This window comes from Vipera berus (assembly GCF_964194415.1).
Source record: "Vipera berus genome assembly, chromosome: W".
Taxonomy (NCBI): domain Eukaryota; kingdom Metazoa; phylum Chordata; class Lepidosauria; order Squamata; family Viperidae; genus Vipera; species Vipera berus.
In genome coordinates this window covers 41,051,455-41,067,486 of record NC_138210.1, presented here as the reverse complement: position 1 = coordinate 41,067,486, position 16,032 = coordinate 41,051,455, and the positions used below count along the sequence as shown (strand labels likewise).

The window sequence follows — 16,032 nt, the reverse complement described above, 5'->3', positions numbered from 1 at the left end:
TTTTCTATTGCATGTTTCAGTATTGCCCATAAAGGTATCTTGTAATTTAGCTTATGTCTATACTTTTTCCAAACTCTCAGCAATACCTGTCTTAAAATATGCACTTTAAACACATTATCTACCTTCTTATCATACAATAAATATGCATGCCAGCCAAATAACAAGTCGTGGCCTTCAAGATTTAATAATCTCCCTTGTGTTAAATTAATCCAATCACTTATCGCTGACAACGCAGCAGCTTCGTAATATAATTTAAAGTTGGGCGTTTTAAGACCACCTCTTTCACGTGTGTCCTGCATAATCTTAAATTTAACTCGTGGCCTTTTCCCTGCCCTCCAAATTGGAGTCTTTTTTAAGAATAGGTATCATTTGAAATAAAAATAAAAATTAAGGCAAAACATTCATTTTCACTGCTGCAATTCTTCCCAGTAGAGACAATTGCAATTTTTTCCAACTCTCCAATTCTTTTTGAGTTTTCCCCCATAACTTTTCATAATTATTTTTATATAACTTTGCATTTGAGGGTGACAAATACACCCCCAAATATTTAACCCTTTTAACAATCTCAAATCCAGTTAACCCTTCTAGAAGGGCCTTTTGCGATACTGTCATATTTTTGGCTAATATTTTAGTTTTTTGTATATTAACCTTAAATCCAGAAACCTTTCCATATTGCATTATTATCTCCATCAGGTCCACAACAGAATTTTTTGGCTGGGTCACCGTAACAACCAGATCATCTGCGAACACCCTCAGTCTATAATCCTGATCTCTTATTTGAATTCCCTTAATTTTTTCCGAATTCCGTATTTTAATCAGTAATATCTCCAATGTTAAAATAAATAATAAAGGTGATAACGGACACCCTTGCCTTGTGCCCTTTTCAATATTACATACTTCAGTCAAACTATTATTTACTATTATTCGAGCTGTTTGTTTTTGATATAATGCCCTAATTGATTGTAAGAATTTATCCCCAAAATTCATTTTATCTAAAACTTTCATCAGAAATTGCCAATCCAGTTGATCAAAGGCTTTTTCGGCGTCTATAAAGATCAGCGCCGCGGGGATCTGGTTGTTCCTTTCCAAAAATTCCAACAAGTCTACTATATGCCTCACATTATTTTTCATTTGTCTACCACTAATAAACCCAGTTTGGTCCCCATGAATTATCTGTTGCAAAACCCTCATCAATCTGTTAGCTAAAACCTTAGCAAATATCTTGTAGTCCGTATTCAAAAGTGATATTGGTCTGTAATTTCTTACTTGAGTGACGTCCTGATCTTCCTTCGGAATCAGAGAAATAAAGGCAGTTCTCCAGGAAGGAGGCACCCTTCCTCCCCTTTGAATTGTCTGAAACAATTCCCTTAGTGGCTTTATCATCTCCAATTGTAGGTTTTTGTAGTACACCGCAGTCAGTCCATCCGTGCCTGGCGCTTTATCCACCTTCAATTGTTTAATTGCTAAAAAAAATTCTTCTTCTGTTATCAATTGATTAATCTCTTCATTTTGTTCTTGTGTAAGAACCGGGATGTTGGCATTCCTCAAATATACATCAATATCTGCTTCATTAATCTTATCTTTAGCATATAATTTGGAATAAAAGTCCACAAAGGCTTCCTTAATAAGGTCCTGTTGATACACAACCTTACCCTTATGTTCTATTTTATCTATGTTAGAAGCCCTTTGTTTCTTCCTTAACCTGTAAGCTAACCATCTGCCTGGTTTATTGGCATTGCAAAAAGTGTTATGCCTAGCAAACCGTAAGTTAGTTGCCACCTGATCAGCCATCAATTTATCAAATTGTCCTCTTAACAAATTAATAACCTCTTTGATCTTCACATCCGATGGATTCAGAATTAGGGCCTTTTCTTTTTCCCTAATTTCATTCTCCAATTCTTTCCTCCTAAATTCCAAGTTACGTCTGTATTTGTTGTTCATATATATTAACACCCCTCTCATATAAGCTTTGCTAGCATCCCAAACCATGTCCATAGAAGTACCCTTATTCATGTTAGTTTCAAAAAAATCCTTCATCTGTTTTTTACATTCTTCCACGTTTCTCTGATTTCTAAACAAGTTCTCATTTAAACGCCAAGAGCGCCTATCTCTATTATCCTTGTCAATCTCTAACCAAACTGGACTATGATCAGACATAGTTCTTGGACAAATCTTTATCTTCTTGATCCTGGAAAAAAAATCATTAGTCAGTAATATAAAATCAATCCTGGAAAAAGATTGATGTCTATCAGAAAAAAAAGTATAATCCTTTTCTTGTAAATGTCTTTCTCTCCAAATGTCTCGCAACTCCAAATCATCCTTCATTTCAAAAAAAGATTTAGGCAATCTAGCGTGGCTTGGAGTATGCCTAAAGGAACCACACTTGTCCAGTTGTACGTCCAAGACGCCGTTCCAATCTCCCATAAAAATAAAAGATTTATAATCCAACTGAGTAATCTTACTGTGTAATGAACTATAAAAATCAGCTTGTTGTTGATTAGGAGCGTACAGTCCAACCAAAAGCATTTTTTTGCCTTCTAACAGCAAATCTATTATAACATATCTTCCTTGTTTATCTGCTTCTATTAGCTCCGCTGTCACAGTATTCTTGACATAAATAACCACTCCATTTTTCTTATTCATTGCAGAAGCAATAAATTGTGTACCCAATCTAGAGTTCAATAGGTGCTTTTGGTCCATAACCCTAATATGTGTTTCTTGCAAGCAAATAACATCAGTCTTAAATTGTTTTAAGTATTGAAAAACTTTCTTTCTCTTCTGTGGTGAGTTTAAGCCATTGACATTCCAAGTTAGAAACTTAGTCGCCATCCTTAGCGACCCGAAGCTTCTGGAGCACATCTGCCAGGAGTCCCTTAACTTCCTTAGGCCGCGCCCCTCCCACAGCTTCGCTATAGGTACGCTTTGGAGGTTCCATAACTTTCTGCTGGTCTTGCTCTTGCTCTCGTCTCGCTCGTCTCAAGGCAGCACGCGTCATCCTCTGTTCTCTGGCATCTTCCGATGAAGCTGTAATTTGATCCCCTCCAGTAGCTTTCTCATCTGTCTGCGTTCCTTCAGCATCTTGAGGCTTTCCCTCGCCATTTTTCTTTGCAGATTCCAAAAGTGGTAAAGGGGTTGCTTTTAAAACATTGCTGTAAAAATCACATGCCTGGATCACTGTGACCAAACGGTGTCTCGTGCCTTCATGCATCACCACCATGCCCACTGGTATCTCCCATCTAAACTTGATGTCGCGTTTCTTAAGTTCCTGTGCCAGAAAAGCAAATTCGAGGAATGACATAGGCCTGGATGTTGTGTCATACTCGGGGCCATCAGAATGTACAGGAGACTAGGTTCAGCATCTTGAAAAGGGCAAAATGCTCCACTGCAGGATTATCATGACATTGATTGAGAATGAGCCCTCTGAGCGACCCTCCCGGAACATAGAGCCGATCGCGATATTTCAGGAGCCCATCCATGACAGTCCATGGGGAGTCTAGTCCCAACTCCTACCTTCGTTGAGCCACCCACGTGCTGTGCTGTTGTGCCTCCCAAGCCCGTACATCTATTGGTTCCCAAACTGCAGAGAAAGACTCGGGGAGAACTGTCGTGGGCAGAAGCTTGTCTTCCGTACAGGAATATTCTGGTTTCCTTGAAAGAGCATCCGCTCTTCAGTTGCGACCACTTGGTATGTATATAATGCAGAAATTGAACTTCATGAAGAAGAGAGACCACCGAATCTGTTGTTGGTTCAATTTCCGGGCGGTCTGCAAACTTTCCAGATTCTTATGGTTTGTCTGGACTTCAATTTGATGCCGAGCCCCTTCCAAATGATGTCTCCAGGCCTCAAACACCACCTTAATGGCCAGTAGCTCCTTCTCCCAGATGGTGTAGATGCGCTCGGCCAGATTCAGTTTCCGTGAATAGTACGTGCAAGAGAAGAGGACACCACCAGGCGTGTGAGCCTGGAGTAACACTGCTCCAATGGCAATGTCAGAGGCATCCGCTTGCACAACAAATGGCCATTGCAGATCAGGGTGGTTCAGGATGGGTTCCTTCATAAAGGCTTGCTTCAAAGCCTGGAAAGCTTGTTGCTCTTGGGTCCTCCAGTGAAACGGGGTCTTTTTCTGAAGGAGCTGAGTGAGGGGCGCGGTCATGGAAGCAAAACTGGGGATGAAGGTTATATAGTAGTTGGCAAAGCCAAGGAGTCGCTGGACATCCTTAACATGACGTGGGGGTTGCCAACTATGCAGGGACTTGACCTTGCTTGGCTCCCTGGCGATGCCCTCAGGAGAAATGCGATGACCTAGGAAATCAATGATCATTTGATAAAATTTTGCATTTCTCCAGTTTGGCATACAAACGATCTTGGAGCCACTCCAGAACCTGACGGAGATGCTGGTGATGCCTCTCCCGCGAAGGGGAGTAGATCAGAATGTCGTCCAAATAGATCACAAGAAACTGATCTAACAGGTCCCGGAATATGTCATTCATGAAGTGTTGGAAGATTGCGGGGGCGTTGGTCAGCCCGAATGGCATCACTGTATACTTGAATTGGCCGTACCGGGTGCCAAATGCTGTCTTCCATTTATCACTGGGACAGATACTAACTAGGTTGTAGGCTCCTTTCAGGTCCAGTTTCTTGAAGATTTTGGCCTCCTGGAGCTGTTCCACAAGTTCAGGGATGAGGGGCAGCTGGTATTGATTACTCACCATAATGGTGTTTAGTTTTCAATAGTCGCAACAAAGCCTTAATTCCCCAGACTTCTTTTTTACAAAGAGCACCGGCATGTACATTGGCGAAGACGAGGGTTGGATAAAGCCCTGAGCTAGATTTTTGTCCAGAAAGTCCCGTAACATGGCCAACTCAGGGTCAGATATGGAATACAAATGCCCCACTGGGAGAGGCGTGTCAGGGACTAAGTCTATGGGGCAGTCATATGGCCTGTGCGGGGGCAATTGATCCACCTCAGTCTCGCTGAACATGTCTGCGTAAGTCGCCAGTTCAGAGGGCAAGGAAACCCCTGGGGGACTCACCTCAGGAAGGTGACCAGGTTCTGGGACCAATAAATCTGCGGGTCATGCATCTGAAGCCACGCCAAGCCCAAGATCACAGGGAAAAATAGGTCGGAGGTTATGTAAAACTGAATGGCCTCCTCATGAGAGCTGATGGCCATACCCAACAGTTGCGTGGCGGCCTTAATGGGTCTAGACAGGAGCAATCGGCCATCAATAGTCTCCACTAACAGAGGCGGTTCCACCGGGCATTGGCAAACAGCCCATTTGGCCACAAACGTAGCGTCCATAAAAGTCGTGGTGGCCCCAGAATCAACCAAGGTGTGTACCAGAATCCCCTGGGGCCTACCGGGGAGGATCAAGTGTGCTGCCAGTATCAAGTGCCGCAGGGGTCTGCTGGACGTTGCTGGGTGTTGGGGGAAGCCTGACCCCAAAGGACTTTTAGATCAGGCTCGGGGCGTTTCCTGACAGATGAGTTTGCTTTTGTGGGGCAGGCCTGGTAGCCGATGCCCCTCGTCACTTCTTGGGACAGGATGCGGCCAAATACCTGGGTTCCCAACAGTAGAAACACAACCCCCCTGAACGCTGTCTATTCATTTCTGCCACTGATAGGTGAGGCCTGGCAGCACCTAACTCCATAAGCTCTTCCCGCAAAACCTAAGTCTCACACATAACCAGGGTTGCCCGGGTCTCTGTGGGAGCACAACTGCTACGCTGCTGCAGCTGAGCATCAATCTGCAAACAGAGATGGATCAATCCATTGAGGTCCGGGGGAACATCGACACAGGCCAGCTCATTCAACAGCTCCTCTGACAAGCCATCCTGGAAAGCGTCCATGAGTGCAGCTTCGATCCAGGCCGAATCCTGGCTAAGCAGCCTAAACTCACTGATATATCCCTGTAAAGGGCGATGGCCCTGCTTCAGATCTTTCAGGCGTCTGGTAGTGGTTTGCATCTTAATGGGGTCCTCGTACATGAGACACATGTAGTCACAAAACCCCCCAAAGTTATCCAACAAAGGACTAAGCTGGCCCAGCAGGGGTGTGGCCCAACGGGCCGCAGGGCCAGATAGGAGGCTGATCATAAGCCTCACTTTATCTTGATCAGTGGGGAAGTCCACCGCTCTCAGGCTGATAAAGAGCTGGCATTGTCCAAAAAAAGCTGGAAACATATCCGGAGTGCCATCGAAATTATCAGGCGCTGCTACCGGACACTTCCACCGGGGTTGTGGAGCAGCAGGAGCTTGAAGCTGAGCAACTTGAGCTGCCAGCAAAGCCAGCTGTTGGGAGAGCTGGGCATTCTCCGCACCTAACTGCTCCATGGTAGTAGGGGGTAAAAGGCCAAAGGCAAACTGTTCTGTCCCAGCCTACATGAGTACTGCTCAACTGCTTACTCGTGAGGAAAACCCCTTTGCATTGAACAAGGCAGGACTTTGTAAGAAAATAAACCCCTTTTATTTTGACACAGGTTTTATGAAACAAACTCCAACCAGTCCTTTAGCTGTAGAAACAAACAAGATCAGTCTCTGAGTTCTCAGCAGGAAAGCTCAAAGTTCCAATCACTCAAACATACAGAAATCTGACAAACCTGGTTAAATGTCCAAGAATCCTGAGGCAGGAAATCCAACGGCAAATGCACAAAGCCGTAGCATGAACGGTCGCCTTCGGCGACCAGCCCCTCCCACACCTCTCCTCTTTATAGTCCAGCCAGGGTGTGGCTTCTTAGAGTCTTTTATTTTTCCTGGAGAGCCGCCCCACCGCACTCTGTTGTCCTGCACACCTTTCCTCTCTGTGCATCCATGCATCTGGAACAGGCCCCAGTTGTTCCTCCTGTTCGCTCACTTCAGGCCCCCAACCCAGCTGTCTCTCTGACTGAGCGTAAGTAGATGGGCCTGGTGTTACATCTAGCTCTGAGTCTTCGTGCTCCTCAGAGCCTTCCACAGACTCCAATGTGAACCCAGGCAACCCTTCCCCTTCACAACAATGCTGAAAAAGTATCTGGAGTCCATGTAAATGTTAGTTGACTGATTTCCCATAGCTTTGCACACCTGTGTTAGAGCTACAAGTTCAGCAGTTCAACTGTCTGTGGGAAGGAGGCAAGGGTGAAGCCCAGATGTGTTCATAGGGAGAGATGATGGCAGCACCCAAGAATTGTGTTCCCTCATGAAGGTAAGAGGATCTGTCGATGAAGAGTTCTAGGTCAGGCTTCTGTAGTGGCATGTCGATCAGGTTCGGTCATGGTTGTTCTGTATTATGCACAAGGTGGAGGCAGTCATGCAGTATCTCATCCGAGTGTTCAGGTGGCAGGATTCAGCGTAACACAGCATTCAAAGGTGATGTGGTCCGATATGAAGAGTTCGGCTTCATATTGGGCTAGCCTTGGTTGCATAAAGGCCTATGTCTGGGATTTTAGGTAGATGGCAAAAATGTCATGGGGAACTCTCAGGGTGAGTGGGTGCCCTAGGACAAGATCTCTTGAACGCTTGACTGGTTTGTTGGTTGTCACAACTGCTTGCAGGCAAGGAACGGCTCCCTAGGCTACTGGATCCAATTGAATGGAGTACTAGGCAACCGGTTGAATTGTGGGGCCAAATCTCTGGGCTAACACTCCTGAGGCTACCCCCAGGTTTTCATGTACAAACAGGGTGAAGGAATTGTGATAGTCCGGCAGACTCAAGGTGGGGGCTGAGGCCAAAGTTCATTTTATCCTTTTGAAGGCATGAGTCAATGTTTTAGTCCATGGAATGAGTTTGATGGTGTCCTTGGCTGTCAGCTGGATGAAGAGTTGGGCAAGTTCTCCGAAGGAGGGGATCCAGGGCCAGCAAAAGCCAAGGACTCCTAGAAGGGCTCTTACTTGGCACTTTGTGGTGGGTGGCTTCATGCCCAGTATAGTCTTGACACGGTCAGGAGCTAACTTGCGAACTCCGAACTGATGTTGTAACCAAGATAAGTTACTTCAGGTACTGGAGTTTGGTGGGCAAAGCCTTGTGTCCTCTTTCGGCTAGGCAGGAGAGCAGGTGGTGGGTGTCTGTTTGGCAGTCTTCCTCTGTCAGGGAGGCTAGCAGTAGGTCGTCTACATATTGAATGAGGGTTGATTCTTGGGGCAAAGAAATGATAACTCTGTTTTTGATATTTGTGAGAAAAGAGTAGGTGATTCATTGTAGCCTTGGGGCAGTTGGGTCCACATGTATTGTTGGTCTTCCAAAGTGAAGGCAAAAAGGTATTGTGAGGCGGGATCCACTGGTATACTGAAATTGGCTGCGCATAGGTGTATCACAGTGAAGTAGGTGGCTGTAGCTGAGATTTTGGTGATGGTGGCTGGATTAGGCACCACAGGGGCGCATGTGATGGAGTTTATGAAGTACAGGTCATAGACGAAATGGTAGATGGGATTTCTCTCTGGGTTGGTTCGTGGCTTCTGCACTGGAAAGATCAGAGTGTTGCATTGGGAAGTGCATTTCTGAAGAACCCCTTGTGGCATATGTGCCTTAATAAGTTTCCTTATGGGCTGTATGGCCTCGGCTAGGAGGTATGCATGGGGGTGAGCCTGTTTTCACCCATATTTTTACTGGTATGGCACTTTTTAGGAACCCCACTTTGCTGGAATCCCAGCCCTATAAAGAGGGTGGCAGGTCTTTTAAGTCTGAGTGGAGTGTGCCTTCTTCAGAGGAGAAGAGGGTGGCCAGGTAGTGCATGTGTCTAATGGGAATGTCTAATGTGAGTCTGTCGGGTGAACACTTTATGCTAGCCCCTCGTTTGCATAGGAGGTCCCTATAGTGGGGATTGCGGGCAAATGGTTGGTCCAAAGACAGGGGTCCTATCTCTACTCTCATCTCATTGGTGAATTCCACGGGTATAATTTTGCCCTCCACCCCAATGATATTGTCCCTTGCTCCTGGTACCATGGATCCTTTATATGGGGTTGTGTGATTAAGGATGGACTGGGATCTGATGGTGCCATGACACTTGTGCCCAATTTCCTATAAAGCCTCCAGCAAATTCTTTTTAGCTCTGTTATAATAAGATTATTATATTCATATAATCTTATATGTTTTAAATAACATAGTTTCCTTAGGCTGAACTGGCGGCCATTCTAGTGAATAAAAGACAGGGAAGGCTTTCTGCCTGATTCTTATGGGGATTTTCTTTTCTATTCTTTGGGAGACTATTCTTGGAGGGGAATTCTTCTATTCCTGGGGGCGGGGGGGGGGGACATTCCCTTTACATACACTTCTGGTCAGATGCCCTCACAATGAGTAATTTCACAGAGTCAGTGGAAACAGATAATCTCTTGTAGTCTTCCTGTTTTAGATTTTTAGTTGTGTGATTCGCATGCCATTGAGTGAGGTTGTACAAAGATAGGCCTAATTTAGCATTAAAATCACCAAGTAATACGATTATGGCTTGAGCGTGCAAGGTGGTTACAGGTGGTCCTCGACTTACAATAGTTCATTTAATGACCATTAAAAGTTACAATGGCATTGAAAATAGTGACTTATGACCGTTTTTCACATGACTGTTACAGCATCCTTGTGGTCACATGATCAAAATTCAGATGCTTGGCAATTGACTCATGTTTATGATGGTTGCAGTGTCTCAGGGTCATGTGATCACCTTTTGTAACCTTCTTACAAGCAAAGTCAAAGGGGAAGCCAGATTCACTTAGCAACCATGTTACTAACTTAACAACTGCAGTGATTCACTTAGCTCTGGCACAAAACGTCGTAAAATGGGACAAAATTCACTTAACAAATCACTCACTTAGCAACAAAAACTTTGGGCTCAATTGTGGTCATTAGTCAAGGATGTTATTTGTAAATGTATCTGTCAGAACCCACTTCAATCCACATCTTAAGAAAGAAAGACTCTTGGAGACAAGATTATCCAAGCAGGAATTTTTACTAAAATATAGATGATAGAGGGTATAATAGACAGGATCTGAAGAATCCCTTCACAGATCAATATTTTTAAAGTGTCCCCAAGCAAACTCCACCCCTCAGTTCCTTCGGTCAGTTCTGGATCAGCCACGTTCCAGGTGGTAAGCCCCTCGTGGGAAAAGGAGAAACATCAGTCCATTTGTAGCAGAATCAATCCCACCACTTCACATTCCATCCGGAGAAACAAACCAGATTCCCCCACCCCCTTTCTTAGTTTCCCGTAAGATGAGAGGGAAAATGCCTCTCATCGATCTTATTGTGATGGGTAACAGGCAGGCGAAATAAACAAAAGTTACATCTAAGGAAAGGAAGTGGAAGCAATAAACCCCGATGTTTATTCCCTCTCCTCATTGGAAATGGCAGAATCCAAGGGGGGAGGGTGAGATTTGGGTTTTGCACAGAAGAGACAGTAAGAAATGAGATATAAATGGATACTGACAGTATCCAAAAATAGTTATAAAAAGGGGATGTTTGGGGGGGAAATATAAACATCCCCATAATATAGTTGTTCACCCTGCCATTGCAATTCTTCTTTAGTAAGAATGCATAAGCCCCCAGAGCTTCACCCTTTATTCTTTAATTTCTGGGCAGGGGGAATACCAGCATTAGAAACCCGGGAGTTGTACTGGTTTATCCTCTTCAGCTAACAAGTTTCTTGTAAGGCTATTATCTGAAATTCGGAAAGGAATCTCAGAAAGTCATTGTTGACAGACTCTCCAGTTGGCTGCATTCCAGGTTATGGAGATTCTCAGTCATCCAGGTCATGGTTGTCCCAAAGGTGCCTTTTCAGGAGGACATTTACATCCATAAACATTTAGCTATGCACTTTGGGCTGAACACCCTCGAATGGTGCAGGGATATGAACGGATTTCCAGAAAACATTGCAGACTACAGGAACAGGGCAAAAATCCTGCAGCCAGAAGGTTCCACACACATTTGCACTACTCAGGTGACCCTGAGGACACAGGTAAACCTCCAGATGAGCCCAATGACCCTGTAAAAGAATGAAAATGACCAGCTGTCTGCAAGGAATATAAATCCTTCCATTCCCCACCATCTAGTCAGAGCTGAAGAAGCTTCTTGGACGAGAAGCAAAATGTCTTCAAAGAAAAACAAGAAAGTCCAGTTGCCTCGTGAAAAAGCATCTTTGGAATATAACTATGACCTGGATGACTGAGAATCTCCATAAACAAACAGTAAAGAAAAGAAAAAGAGGTAAATGAGTATTGAGGATCAGAACTTCCTACTTAAGGTTTGTGGGAAACTTCCTGCTATGCAGGGAGGGCCACATAATGTTTTTAAAAGGTTTGAGTTGACCAGTAGTGCTTTTCATATGTTCCTGTTATATCTTCTCTTGTTAAATGATGGCTATGTAGATCTACAGTAGATCCTGTATAATGGATAAAATTTAAATTATTTTGAAAGAATAGAATTGCTTCCAGAGAAAAAATAGGATTTTGGAAAACTTTAAGAGGTAACCCAAATTAAATTTAATTAATCCTAATAATTCCTTTGATGAAGCTCTCCTATTTTGAAGAAATCCCCTTGATCATGTCTGGAACTTATTTCTAAGTAGATGGGATTGGACTGCAATTGAAATAATAGTCACACATATATTTTGGTTTCAAGATGAGAGACATTACTATCTTCCTGCAACCTCCCATGCATTGGTTCAAATTTAACTTTGTTAAAAAGATACAATTTTGCATGTTAAAAAATATCTAAAAAAATTTATTAGACTTTATAGTCAGCATGTAAGTTCTCCTTTTCTATCTTATATTAGTTTTGTTAAAGCGGAACAGTTTTAAATGAAGTAATAATAAAACCATGGCAAGTAAAATTATATGTACTAAATGAAATCTGTGCTATTTAGTCAAATTTGTCCTAAATAATTTTATGGCTTTTTTTTGTCTGTATGCTTTTAGTTGAGTTGGGACTGAATGAAGATGATACTTTTGCTAAGGGGCCTACATTGACTGTATATAAAGAGTCTTTTGAATCTCAGTTTCTTGCTGACACAGAAAGATTCTATACAAGAGAGAGCACTGAATTTTTGCAACAGAATCCAGTTACAGAATACATGAAAAAGGTACTATGGGCATATTACAAGTTTCTAGATCAAAAAATAGCTGGTACTGTATTTGAAGTAGGAATTTAAGGCAACCGTTTTGTCTGGAAGATGCTGAACTGCAAGTACAAACTAGCTTCAGTTCCTATAAGGCTAATTATGAGTCATAAGTATATATGTGTTTTCCTTGGCCTCGTTTAACTAAAGCTGTGGAATTTAGGTACAATATTGAAAAAGTAAAGATTTTTTTTCTGTTCCTTTATTAAAATTTACCAACAATAGAGGTCAAAGGAAAACAATCTGAAACACAACAATCAGTAAACATGGAATCTTGAAATATTTCACATAGTTTTAAAGTCTCAGAAATAACTGTCAGAAAATGCCAAAATAAATTAACATGTTAAATAATTGGCAGTTCTCCCCTTGCTTCCTTCTAAATGATGGATTTTATTCTGAATAAAAATGGCAAAACAAACTTAGATTTATTTATTTATTTATTTATTTATTTATTGATTGATTGATTGATTGATTGTATCATGCCTTTATTATTTTTACAAATAACTCAAGGCAGTGGACACATTCCTTCTTCCTCCTATTTTTCCCCCAACAACAACCCTGTGAGGTGAGTTGGGGTGAGAGAGAGTGACTGACCCAAGGTTACCAAGCTGGTTTTCAAGGCTAAGGCAGGATTTGAACTCATGGTCTCCTATTTTTTAGCCTGGTATCTTAATCACTAGACCAAACTGGCTCTCATGACATAATAATTCTTAAATTATTTATGGTATATGCTTCTGTGTTTTTTTTAAACAAGTTAATGATTTATCCTCCAGATTATTTGTCATATTTCTATATTCTTGTTATAGTATACAGGTAGTCCTTGACTTATGTCCACAATGGAGCCAGGAATTTCAGTTGTAAGTCATTAAGGTCATAAGTTGAGGCACCATGTGACCAGCCTCAATTTTATGACTGTTTTCACAACAGTCATAAAGTGAGTCACAGTCATTAAGTGAACCATGTGGTGGTTATGTGAATCCAGCATATCCAATGGGCATTTGTTTACATTTTCTGTCAGAAAATGGCAAAAAGTGTTGCAAATTGCAGTCACATGACTGCAGGACACTGCAACAGGTCATAAATGGTAGCCAGTGCCCAGAATGCAGTCATGTGACCACAGGGTGTGGGGAGGCAGTCGTAACTTTGAGGACAGGTTGTAAGTAGATTTTTGAAGTTCATAACTTTGAATGGTAATTAAGCAACCAGTTGCACGTCAAGGGCTACCTATGGCACATTTCACTCCTTAGATCTCCCCAAGGAGAAAAAAAATGACATGGGGGAATTTTCAGACATTTTAAAGATAAAATGGATGCCCTAAACCTGGGCAAGTCTGAAGCTAGCCCTTTTACCTTGTAAAACTCAATTCCCCCTTTCCCCTGAAAACATTGGTCAGCTATGGAGGCTTGCTTTCCAGTTAAGTGTAGTTATAAACCTATTTTATATATCTTATAAAGAGCTACAGTAAGGGAAAAAATATTTGATCCCCTGCTGATTTTGTACATTTGCCCACTGACAAAGAAATAATCAGTCTATAATTTTAATGGTAGGTTTATTTTAACAATGGAGGTGGAAACATTATGCTTTGGGGGTACCTTTCTGGTAAGGGGACAGGACAACTTCACTGCATCAAAGGGACGATGGACAGGGCCATGTACCATCAAATCAACGTCAAACATCAGCCTCAAAACCTTAATGACTTAGAGAGGATCTGCAAAGAGGAGTGGGACGAAATCTCTCCTGAGATGTGTGCAAATCTGGTGGCCAACTAGAAGAAATATCTTATCTCTGTCATTGCCAATAAGGGTTTTGCCACCAAGTTCTAAGTCATGTTTTTCGAAGGGGTCAAATACTTTTTTCTTTCACTCATTAAAGTACAAATCAATTTATAACTTTGTTGAAATGCGTTTTTCTGGATTTTTTGTTATTATTCTGTCTCTGTTAAAATAAACCTACCATTAAAATTATAGACTGATCATTTCTTTGTCAGTGGGCAAATGTAAAAAGTCAGCAGGGGATCAAATAATGTTTTCCCTCACTGTAGCTTGAAACTGGAATTTGTGGCAGCTGTTCCATGTAGCAGTTACAATTATTTATGGCATGCCTTTTTTTTCTAACAAGAGTTCCACTTTAAAATGATGTCACATTTGGAGTTTAGGGATCACTTTTACATAAAATGTATTCATTTACAGGCAGAAGGTCGTCTTCTGGAGGAACAGCGTAGGGTTCGGGTATACCTACATGAGAGCACGCAAGATGAACTAGCACGGAAATGTGAACAAGTACTAATTGAAAAACACTTAGAGATCTTTCATGCAGAATTTCAGAACCTGTTAGATGCTGACAAAAATGAAGGTAAGCTTTCCCATGTTTAACTGATTTAACCCTAACTTTTGATAAAATGTGAGGTCTAGGTTGAACTTGTTTCCAGGTGAATTACATTCATGACATGATATGGAAATGGTTTCCCATCATCATCTGCACTTTTTATAAAAAAAAATCCTAGTTTAATCTATAACTCTGGGTTTTCCTAATGGCCTCTCATTCAAATACTAAACAAGTTTGACCCTGCATAGTTTTGTAGACTGCCATGGTCTATGGCAGGGGTGTCAAACTGCTGGCCCATGGGCCGGACACATTATGGGGAAACCGCGCCCACCCCATTGCCAGAAAGGGGGAAAAAGTTCTGATACGTCGCACGACGTCATGTGACATCAGGAATTTGACATGTCTGGTCTATGGTAAAATATACTTAATAAGTGATATAATTTATTTAGTTACATTTTTCTATATGGCTATTTTTGCTTAAAATATATATTTAATTTCAGGGTAGAACAGAAGCAGATTTTGGATGCCACTGGCATCCTATAAATATTATAAATATTTACTATAAATATTTCTAAACAATTGCAATGCACAGAATGTTAACATAGACAAAATCATAAAACAGACAAGTCCAACTTCCCTCCCTGCTCTGTACAGAAACCTCCACAATAACTCAATAAAATACATTAGATATGAACATATTGTTTTGTGTGTTGTTTAATCAGAATTAATAGAACTTAGATTAAGGTATTGAAAGGTCATGAATTGTTCTAAAGCTTGCCGGGCCGTAGCCTATTTGCAACTGGGCTGCATGAGCAGCAGGCTGGCGCACGTGCACACGCAGCTCGACTTGAGCAAGCAGCAGGCTGGTGCAAGTGCACACATAGCTCAACTTGTGTAAGTTGAGCCGCGCACACATGCACGCCGGCCTGCTGCTTGCTCAAGTTAAACTGCACATGCAAAGTATTATTATAAGTTAAATTATAAAATACCGATTTGGGGAATTCCTGGACACGCGATAGAAGGTGTATCTATGGGAGTGAGTTTGGATATTGTTAGAGATTAAACTTGATTTGGGTGACAATATTATATAATGGAGTAAAAGCACCTTTAAGGAGTTAAACGGTCTAAGGGTGTGGCTGTAATTATTCCACATAAAAGAGAGTTAGATGTTACACGTAGTTGCTCTTGTATATGTGTTTGATGTTAGTGTTTGGATACCTCTTGTTCTCTTGTTTGCTAACTTGATATTTATTCTCTCAAGAATCAACTGCTTGCTACAGTGTATATTGTTTTTGATATTGGTAAGCAGCTTTTGTATTTTGATACTATGTTTTTTATGGACTGACTTTTATGTGCATGATACTGGATTGATACTTGGACTATTTCTTACTGTGTTTCTTTTTGTTGTCTGAGTAAAAATAAGTTATAAAACTCGTGTTAGTGCATTACTGTTTGCCTAAAAGTCCCAGTACAACTTCCACTGTGTATTAATAATACTCTGTTAAACAAACCATTTTTTCAACAACATATTCTAACAATGGTTATGGGCCCAGATCCAGTGTGGTGCTGAGGACAGGCACAGTATTGTATTTATATTTCCTAACTGAGTTTTCAAATTCAGACAATGGCACAAG

General features: G+C 41.8%; 1 protein-coding gene across 1 annotated transcript in view; it reads left to right on the top strand.

The window, feature by feature from the left end:
• Positions 1–16,032, top strand: part of LOC308676692 (cullin-1-like) — a gene marked incomplete at its 5' end in the record, with an annotated part of 384,730 nt that overhangs the window by 168,217 nt on the left and 200,481 nt on the right. The window contains 2 exons of the mRNA XM_081342685.1: positions 11,874–12,037; positions 14,263–14,425. Of these exons, the coding sequence (XP_081198811.1) occupies positions 11,874–12,037; positions 14,263–14,425 (327 nt within the window). The remainder of the gene's footprint in view (positions 1–11,873; positions 12,038–14,262; positions 14,426–16,032) is intronic.